Source organism: Punica granatum, chromosome 1, assembly GCF_007655135.1.
Source record: "Punica granatum isolate Tunisia-2019 chromosome 1, ASM765513v2, whole genome shotgun sequence".
NCBI classification, from domain to species: domain Eukaryota; kingdom Viridiplantae; phylum Streptophyta; class Magnoliopsida; order Myrtales; family Lythraceae; genus Punica; species Punica granatum.
Genome location: NC_045127.1, coordinates 36,772,376 through 36,782,617, shown reverse-complemented (window position 1 = coordinate 36,782,617; position 10,242 = coordinate 36,772,376). Strand labels below are relative to the sequence as shown.

The window sequence follows — 10,242 nt, the reverse complement described above, 5'->3', positions numbered from 1 at the left end:
CGTGTTATACACGCGTTCGATTCCCGGGGTCGGATCAGCGCATGCGAACGTTGGCCACCTCGCAATGGCACGTGAAGTCCACTTCCGCCGTCGGTGTCTCGAATGGACGTCTCTGCAGGTTACACGCGCTTGTCTGAGAGTGGCTGCCCCCGGGAAGAAGACTTCCTGCAGTTCATGAGGAACGAAAGAAAAAACAGAAGTTTTGATTCTATCTGAATTTTCAAACGCTCATAACTTTGTAATCCGATTTCGAAATTGGTCATATCGTATATTATTGGATTTGTCTCAAAAAGAGAAATCTAACCATACCAATTTTGCAGATTAATAAGTTGAAATCAAATAACGAACAATGTACCACAGATCCGATACGCAACGCAATCACAGGTTTATCATGCAGGCACGGATACATCCAAGAAAGCTCTGATACCAATGTTGAAATTTAAAAAATTGACTGGAACCAATAACGTTTTAGGTTTATTTGGTCGAATCTCACGATTAGGGCTTTAGGGTCAGGCTGAATGATCACCTCCTGCAAGATAAATAAACTCTAGCAGTGGGCCTTGCTACTAGGTTGAGCAAAGGCTGCTAATTTTACAACACAAAAACCCTCCTCTCGTACTCTCTCTTGTCGGGAGCAAGAACTCTCTATTTCGGTCAATTAATCGCACGTTCACTATAATTATTTATTTATATTCGGTGGTTACAGATTTGATACCGAATCCCACAAATATCTCTAAATATCTCCGAATAACAACAGTCACGAGATAATATCGTGACTATCAAACATGGCCTTTATACGTTATGTTAATTAACCCACAAAATGGGGGCCGGGGAGAGCCCTTTCGGACTCGACAGGGTGATTTTGGTAAACTTCGGAGTCGGTCTGCTGCGGTAAGAAGCTACGAGGCCTTAATTAATTCTCCAGTCTATTATTCAGCGGATCCTTTCATTCAGCCAGTGTCTCTTCTTTCATGGAGCTTAAGCTCAGCTCTGCTCTGGTAGGGTTTCTCCCTCTGCGAGGTCTCTCGCTTTCATCCGGCAACTAAACCGTGTGACTTTGTAGTTCGCTTATTGGATTCAGTTGCCGGGGAACCTTCGCACTCGAGCTTCACCGCTTTCCTTACGTAGTCTTTGCTGATCGAATTCGTGAAGGTTCTGTCCGTTTCTGAGCTTGTCCCCTCCCATTTGTGGACAATAGCTCAGGATTTAAGCGTTTCCAATTGGGCCTCTAATGGTAACAAACTGATTCTGGGGTTTGGTGAAGGAGCCCTGTGTTTAGGGTTTTTAAGGTTTTCTCAGGTGGGCTAAAGTAAGGTGATGCTGCCCCTAATGCTTGTCTCTTCTTCCCTTTGCAATTCACTGCCCTGGTATGTTCGTGGTTCCTGTGATTGAGGAAAGCCTGTACAAGTTAAGGGAGCTACTCCTTTTGTAGTAAAATTGCTTTGAACCTGTATAGTATAGGTCTGATTGTTCTGTAGTTTCTAAAGCAATTCTAATGATGATGATGAGCTGGTGCGAATCGTTTTGCTGTGTAACGCCACAGTTGATGTAAAACTCTTTGATGAGCAGGGAAGCCTTGGAACATAGTTACTTCATGATAGTGAGCTCCAGCAAGAACCAAAGTTTGATGAATTTTTCCTGTTTGACTGGCCTATACTTAGATGAACCATTCTAAGTTTTCTCCGGTGTTGAATTTGAGCTGTTGGTCACCCAGAGTAGCTTTAGGGTCTGAATGTATTTTTTCATTTGTTTGACCATATTGTGTTTTCCGTTTACAGCTTTGTCCACCGCTTTTGAAATGTGGATTTGTTGAGCTTCTATTTATTTATGCAAATTTTAGGCTTTTTGGCACTGATACATTATTCTTCTATCAGATTCTGAGGATTAGGCTGGCTTGACCTTGCATCATAGAGGTATACTAGAGAAAAATGAAAAAGAAGAAGAATCCTTTGGTTTTCATGGATGTCTCCATTGATGGGGATCCTGTTGAGAGAATGATTTTTGAGGTACTTTCCTGTAGCAATATAGAAATCATATCTTTTTCACTGTACTTTGGCCTTTTGAGTGATGTGGTCTCTTGTTGATGTTAATTGGTCAATATAATTTACTTCAATTATCTGGTTGAACAGCTTTTTCCTGATGTTGCTCCGAAGACGGCGGAAAATTTCCGTGCACTTTGTACAGGTAATTTGACGCCCCGCCACGCTCTATTTCAAGCTGAAATGTTTCCTATATATAACCGTTTCCGTTATATCTGAAACTTTAAGCCTTATTCAGAGCATTGCATTTTTATTTCTTAATCAATATGTGTGATGCGACATTTGTCCTTGGCGCGGTGATAGTCATTGTCATGTCAAATTAATTTATCAGCAGATGACCAATCTGTGTCTTGTGTGCGGTAACAAAACCATTATGAGGTGTCTAAGCTTGGATCATTGATATGGAATAGAAGTGTTATGATGTTGAAGAGCTTTTCATGGAAATTAAGAACTGGTTGTCCAAGTAGATCTTTGTGGTGCCATGATTCATATGCGTTGTTTAGATGAAATTTGTTAGTAAGTAGCACTTAGTATAGAGTATAGTCATGCACCGACACAGAAATTTCCATTTCTTATATCTGCAGGCTATATTAACATGCTGAGGTAAGGGTGTCTAAGGCTCACGTCCACTAATCCTTGTTATTTCATATTTTTGTTTATTTATTTATTTATTTCATATTTCTCGGTATAATCACTATAATTCCGACATGAGTCTATTTGATATCAGGAGAGAAGGGGATTGGCCCAAAGACGGGGAAGCTGCTGCACTTTAAGGGTTCATTCTTCCATCGCATTATTCAAGGTTTAATGGCTCAGGTTTGTTCAATTGGCTAATAGATTCCTCTCCCCCCCCCCCGGCGCCGAAATTAGCAGTTTGCGTGTTGATTTTATGACTGCACGTGTCTAAGGAGTGGTATGCCTTTTAGTCAGTTACCCTTGTTTATTCTGTAGGATACAGGGATGATGCCTATGACTGCTTTTCTTGTGATATAGTTTTAAGGTTGTACTTTCTGAGTTGTCAATCCTCAGAAAATTTTGCTTTACTATTTACTAGCAATATCATAGAAATTTTCTCTTTTCTACCTCGGACTAACTTATTACTTTTTGCACAGGGCGGTGATTTTCATAAGAGAGACGGTAAGTAACAACTGATCCCAACATTTTGATCTATGTTCTCATTGCTTTGCATGCTTGGCTGTGCAGAATTTTTCTGCCTTGTAATTGTAATTGTTTTGCTAGTTACTCATTCCCTGCTTGCTTCATGTGTTATAGTTTAAGTGCTGATCTGTTATTTGATGAAACACTTTTTGGGTTACTAGCTATTAATTGGGTTTTCTTGCATTGTTCTGCTTCTTATGCATCAAATGAGCAAGACAGAAAGCAAAAAATTTTAAAATTGGCATAGTACAGCTTAATTTAACTCATTCTGGCTGTGTTTGGAGCTTTTCCTGTACTGCAAAAAAGGAATTATGTCATGTCATATTATTGCTAGAACTAAGGTGACTTGGATATTCCTACCAAGTTGTTCAAATTTGCATTTTTGCTTCGTTTTCTGGACAATCTACATTCATTTACTTAAGAAATTTTTTGTAGAAACCATTTAGGCATGTCTATTCAAGTTAGAATCCTACTAGATTCCCTATTGTCCGCTGCATTGTCGTCTAAATCCTGATATAGGACAAGGTCAACACTTCCTTGGGTTCCAAGCGTCCTTACAATAACCTATTCTGGTCTCTATCATTATTTTGATCTCCACATGTTTTGTCAAAATCTTGAGTATTATCCTTGGAAGCAACAGCATTATGCTAACATGTTAGCTTTACGAGATTCCAAAAGATAGATAGTGACTGATAATGATATGACACTATGCTACTTTGTGGCTCTTTCTTTATTTATTTATTTATTTATTTATTTATTTTATTTTGCTGAATACCACTTTATTTATTCACTCTGCTTAAATAAATTGCCTACTCCTAACATTATTAGATCGCTTGATGATCCATAAAGATGTAAGGAGTGTGAGGCTGACTGAAATTTGACTAGAAATGGGTAGGGTTGGTGATTCTTCCGTTTTAGTCATGGCATTGATAAATCTCGTGGTAAACATCAATTGATTGGTACACACTTTGTGTTGTTACTGGTTGGTCTGGTTTAAGAATTCCCGACTTTTGCTCTGGTCTCTGGACAAGAAGTCTAACACTATTGTGTTGGTTGCAGTTGAGACTTGAGAGGCATTTATCATCTTATAATCATTACAATTTAGCTTCTGCGTGTATTTATTTTTGAGAACCGCTGCTCATCCAGTCGCTTGATGAATTCGTGTCGTGTGCTTCCATTTTGGAGTTTGGTTGTCTGAGATTTTGAATTAAATTTGTTAATGGAAGTATGTTTCTCGTTATTTACAGGGAGCAGCGGAGAAAGTATATATGGTGAGAAATTTCCAGGTGAGTCTTCTGTAGATGCTTTGATTCTGATTGTGTAGGCCTAATTTTTGAATTTTGTCATCCAATTAATTTTTCCGTTGTTTCAGTCGTTTAAAAATAAGTGGTAATTTGTATTATCTTAGACGAGTCACCCAAACTGAAGCATGAGGAACCTGGTCTTCTCTCAATGTCAATTGCTGACCGTGACGATTTTGGCTCTCATTTTGGAATAACTTTCAAGGCTAATCACCATCTTGACAGGTTTATTATGTTAATTGATTATTGTTAATTGGATTATGGGTCAGTTCTTTGACTGTAGTTTTTTATTTAATTCCCTGAATAGGAATTTAAGCCTATCCTGGTTTCTGAGTTTAATTGCTTTACAGGAAGTCTGTAGTCTTTGGGAAGCTTGTGCGAGGGCACGAAGTGTTAAAAAGGATTGAGAATGTGGGTGACAAGGAAGGCAAACCGACTGTTACAGTGAAAATAATTAATTGTGGTGAATTAAGTGAAGGTGAGCTAATGTATGTTTTTGGTCCCCAGAAGATGATACTTGTCTAGACATGAGAATTGAACTCCGGTTGCGAGAGATGCATGAATTGTTTTTGGTTGTCCTCTGTTTGGACTTCCTGTTTCTCTGATCTGTCAACTATTTGTGATAATATGTTTACCTTCCTGCACAGATAAAAAGAAAGCAAATAAGCTGAAGATAGCAAAGGATCCAACATTCGATGTTAGCAGTAATGAAGTCCGGAGGAAGGGGAAATACAAGAAATCTTCCAGGGATAGAAGGAAAAAGAGAAAGAGATACTATTCATCTGATTCTGAGAGTTCATCTGACATTGAGACTGAGACATCTGAATCTGATAGTGACTCGGATTCATATCTATCTTCTTCTTCTGATCTCAGCTGTTCAAGTGATGATAGGTGCAAGAGGAGAAAGAAATCTTCCAAAAGAGATAGGTATAAATGCAGTAAGAGATGGGATAAGCATCGTGATAGAAAGCGGAAGAGAAGGGATAAGAAATCCAAGCACAAGTCAAGAAGGTTTGGCCTCGATAAGCTAATACAAAATGCTTTTTTGGCCTAGCCTTAAGATGTGGCCGCTTTCCAATCTTTAGCATAAGCTAGATCGGAGATTTTACCCTTTCAAAATATCTTTATACCATTGAATAGTTGTTGCATTTAGGACAGTGGTCCTCTGGTAGTTATTTTCTTTGCAGATTAATAAACACTAATGCTTGATATTCTATTTTCTTTTCCTAGGGTGTCTTCAAGTCCTACAGATACTGTAAGCGAGACCGGAAGTAGCTCAGAAGATAACAGCCGTGATGCTCGTGGGGAACAACCTAAAGATGTTTCTGCAAAATCTGGTGACTACTGAATTATTACTATTACTATGTTACTGTTACTGTTACCACTACTTCTTCCCCCTCTTTTTTGCTCCTGTCTTCCTTATTGCCACAAATTCTAATCAAGTATGCCTAGTCATAGCTAATTTCTACATAATTACTGAGACCATATAATTTGTTTAGTATTGGATAATTCCTATGGATTGTATTTGCACGTCACACAAGATTTGAACTATCTGCTTGTCATATATTCTTAGGATGTCTTCTACATGTTAGTAGTGAAAATTATTGTTAAAAGTGATGATGGGAAAAATACACCCACACTTTCAGGATCCGTTGGACAATCTGTGTGTTGCTTTATTCTGTTCTTACTATTATTAAGCAGTTTGTAATCTACTTCCATTAGCTGCAGAGAAGGAAGTTCCTTTTTTATGTGAAAATGGAGGAGATTCTCCAAAAGAAAATGGACAGCAGCGTGTTAACGGCATTGAAGAAGACGGTCAATACATCAGAAGTCCAAATGCACAACCTGATGAAGTGGATGACCATCCAGGCAAATCTAGGTGAGTTTCTTTTACTTTTCACATCTTATAAATAACTTAGAATGTGTTTGGTATTAGAGTTAAGTCAAGTTGGGTTTTGATTTTAATTGGTTTGTAATGATTGTGTTGAATTATGAGAAAAAGTGTGAAAAAGTAATGAATAGTTGAGATAAAGTAATGATTAAGTAATGATTGTGTTGTTTAATTGTGAAAAAAGTAATGAATAGTTGAGAGAATTTAGTATTAAAAATTGAATTGAACGGTTAAAAAAATTTTAAAAAAGGGAAAAGTAATAATTGTGTTGTTAAATTGAAGATAAGTTGAGTTGAGTTAAGTTGAGTTAAAAAAAATTATAAATCCAAACACATCATGTGCCTAACAATATTTCCTGATTTGTCTGCTTATTAGCAGGAGCCGGAGCATGAGCCCTGGAAAAGATGTTAATAAGGATACAATTTCACCGAGGAGTATGAACATGAGTTCTGGTGCAAGTCCCAGGAGTCGTGTAAGTCGGAGTCGAAGCATAGCTAGTAAAAGCCCAAGCCCACCTTCCAGACGCAGGAGTGGCAATAAAAGTCCTATCAAGAGTGGGAAGAGCAGAAGCCCAGCACCGAGCAAAAAGTTTAGAAGTATTAGCAGGAGTTCTGTGGAAGCCCATTCTTGTAGAAGTGATAGCAGGAGTCCTCCGAGGTCCATTTCTCCTAGGAGCCTAAGTCGAAGCCCCCCATCAAAAGCAAAAAATAGTGGTATTGCAAGGGCTTCAAGAAGCATAAGCAGAAGCAGAAGCTCCATGAGAAGAAGCATTAGCAGAAGCCCAGTTAGGTCTTCTAGGAGAAGCTTAAGCGGGAGCTTGGTGAAGTCGGCCAGGAAAAGTATTAGCAGAAGTCCAGTAAGGTCTAGCAGGAGAAGCATTAGTAGAAGCCCGGTGAGATCTACTAGAAGCATAAGTAGAAGCCCTCCAAGGTCTACGAGAAGAAGCATAAGCAGAAGCCCGGTGAGATCTAGAAGAAGCCCGAGTAGAAGCCCGGTGAGGTCTCGGAGAAGAAGCATGAGTAGAAGCCCAGTCCAGGCTTCCTGGAGAAGCATTAGCAGGAGCCCTGTTCGACCTTCACGGAGAAGCATAAGCAGGAGCCCTGCGCGGAGTTCTCGGAGAAGCATAAGCAAGAGCCCTGTGCGGAGTTCTAAAAGAAGCATTAGCAGGAGCCCTGTGCGAACTGCTCGGAGGAGCATTAGCTGGAGCCCTTTGCGGACTTCTCGGAGAAGCAAAAGGAGAGGCTCAGGTAGACCTCCCTCAAGGCGAAGCATCAGTAGGAGCCTTAGCCCTCCTGTACGTCAGGCAAGGTCTCCTCCATCAGATCGTCGAAGGAGTTATTCAAGGAGCATATCCCCCGATGGGTTGCCCAAGCGCATTAAAAGGGGTAGGGGGTTCAGTGAACATTATGCTTACGCTCGTTGCTACAGGACTCCGTCTCCAGATCCTCCAGTGAGGTCTTACCGTCACCGTGACAGGTAAATAGCTGTCAATTTCTCTCTTTAGAGAAACTCATTTATCTCATTAACAGTTGGACGATGATGAGTCTGCTGATTCAATGTGTTGTCAGGTACTCGAGCTACAGAAGATACTCCCCTAGGCGGTATCGGAGCCCTCCACGGGGAAGAACTTCTCTAAGGTCAGTAACCAGGACATTAATATGATAGAAAAAAACGAGGAAGAAGTAGTAACACAACGTTTTTTATATTTTACTAGAGCAGTGTAAACAAAGAATGAAAGAGGAGAGAATCTCAATTTGAATATTTGTCTTAAAAATTTGTTTAGGTTGCAATGATTTTTATCTGTTATGGTCATTGAATCCTTTTATAATGCTTAGGTGTTGAAGCATTTTGGAACAATGGCCTTTCTGAGTTGTTATGCAATTAACGCTTTCTTTCCTCTAAGATAAACTTCGTGTAGTGTCAACTGGGAATGGACTATTATTGGTAGTTCTATTCTAATTTTGGACTGAGGAAATCGATTGCAATTACATGGAAGAAAACTATGGTGATCAGTTCAACTCAAATAACTAAACGAACAAATTATCTGCAAGTGGCTGAAAAGATAACTAGAATGATACGAGGGAAAGCCTTTAATGTAAGGTTAAGGCCAGTCTCCTCTATGAATGAAGTATTTCATGATGCTCTAGATAAAATTGTGTGATGCCTTCTGCAGGTACAGAAGCAGAAGAAGCCCTTCAGTCTCACCGAGCCATCGTTACCGTGGCCGTCGCTATACCCCAAGCCGTAGCCCTAGTCGCGACCGTTCCCCAGTCAAGAAGTCCCGTTCCCCTCCCCGGGAAAGATCCTATTCAAGGAGTTTGAGTCGCTCTGTGTCGAGGTCTTCTCGGGACTCCCCGTCCCCGCCCAGAAGGGCAAGGAAGGACCATTTGAGGTCTTAACCCCGAAGGGCAAGCAAGGACCATTTGAGGTCTTCATCTTCATCTCTGAGCCCGGCAGGGAAGAAGGGCCTTGTCTACTATGATGATTTGTCTTCAGAAAGGTGAGAGTGGAGTTGTACTAGTGGAACAATTGGTTCATAGGGTGCGGCTTGTGAAGCTTACCTGGTCCATATAGCCTCTCTTGAGTTAGTAGACTTTCATGGGTGCATTTCCTCCGCAGTACATACCAGTCATGCACTTGCAGTTTTGACTTTTAGCTTTTGAATTGCCACTTGATGCGAAATGTTGGTTGGCTATACATATGGAGGATTATGCTTATGGCGATTTGGAGATGATGTTCTTGTTTTGGATTATTTTATGCCTCGGTTCCTGATATTTTGAGATTTGCTCAATTACGTCAGATTACTGAGCTTCTTAGCAAGCTCCGACCAGACAAAGAAACAGACAACATAAAGGACACTTTATGAAGCTGCAATTCATCGATGTTATCACCCGGTTCTTGTATGGGTCGTCAGCACTCCGCACCCATTCCATGCAGTTGTTACAAAGCTCATTAGGACTGGGGTTCCCCAGCTTTGATAATACTAGTCGGTAGGAAGTGTGGGAAGAGTATGTCGAACGTCTCGACCCCTCGTGTTCCTGAAATGATTGTACAATGTATGTTGGAAGCTCGCTCGAGCTTTCATGAGAAACAGCAGAGAACACTCCAGATGCTTGCCTCTCTGGCCTAGGTGAGTGCCCAGAATCGGAGCCTGCTTGCACAGTCGGAAGGTACGATCCCAGCCTTGCTGGCACTCTCAAAATCACCTTGTTGACAGTCCAGACCCTCGCACTCTCCGTTCTGTTCAATCTCTTCTTGAACCCAGATCTGAGCCCAGGCGTGGCCCCCCACCTCCAGAGCTCGCTTGCAGAGTTTGTCCAATCCCATGGGAATTGTACTCTTGCTGTGCGGTTAGGAGCTATACCTGCACTCCTCCGGCTTGCAAAGTCTGGTGACGAGGAGGACCTTGCCGCCACGTCCCTCACCATTCTAGGGCTTCTGGGTTGTTTTGATGATGGCCTGAGGGCCCTGAGGAAGACCGATGGGATCGTTGCCTCAATGGTTGACGTCATGGAGGGGAGGAGCATGTTGAGCAAGGAAGGCGCGGCAGATGTTCTACTTTGACTTTTTGATGAGAGCGAGGGGGGCATGAGAGATGCCCTTAAGCTGTCCAAGCTCTCCACTGTGCTGGCTGATCTCTCTGTCAGAGGGTCAAGCCCGGCCAGAGAGAAGGCTGTTTTGCTGATAAAGAAGATGATGGAGATAGAATCTTATGCCGATGGTAACTCGATCCTCTATGAATGGTAATAGGCTAACCTGCTAGGTTTTTGTGCATTTCCGAGTGACTGGTGTTTGCGTGATATCTAGTCGGTTGGCTGTGGCAGGGATGATTGCTTGATTGTGTTTGTAAACC

General features: G+C 41.2%; 1 protein-coding gene across 1 annotated transcript; it reads left to right on the top strand.

Annotated features, from left to right (window-relative positions):
- The first annotated feature begins 936 nt into the window (after positions 1–936).
- On the top strand, positions 937–9,161 carry LOC116214992 (peptidyl-prolyl cis-trans isomerase CYP95). The gene is made up of 13 exons (XM_031550575.1): positions 937–2,006; positions 2,130–2,184; positions 2,767–2,855; positions 3,152–3,176; positions 4,445–4,483; positions 4,606–4,723; positions 4,849–4,976; positions 5,146–5,509; positions 5,729–5,835; positions 6,221–6,377; positions 6,765–7,865; positions 7,958–8,026; positions 8,563–9,161. The coding sequence occupies exons 1-13, from the start codon at positions 1,929–1,931 to the stop codon at positions 8,786–8,788; spliced, it is 2,556 nt and encodes an 851-aa protein (XP_031406435.1). The 5' UTR covers positions 937–1,928; the 3' UTR covers positions 8,789–9,161.
- Positions 9,162–10,242: the final 1,081 nt, after the last annotated feature.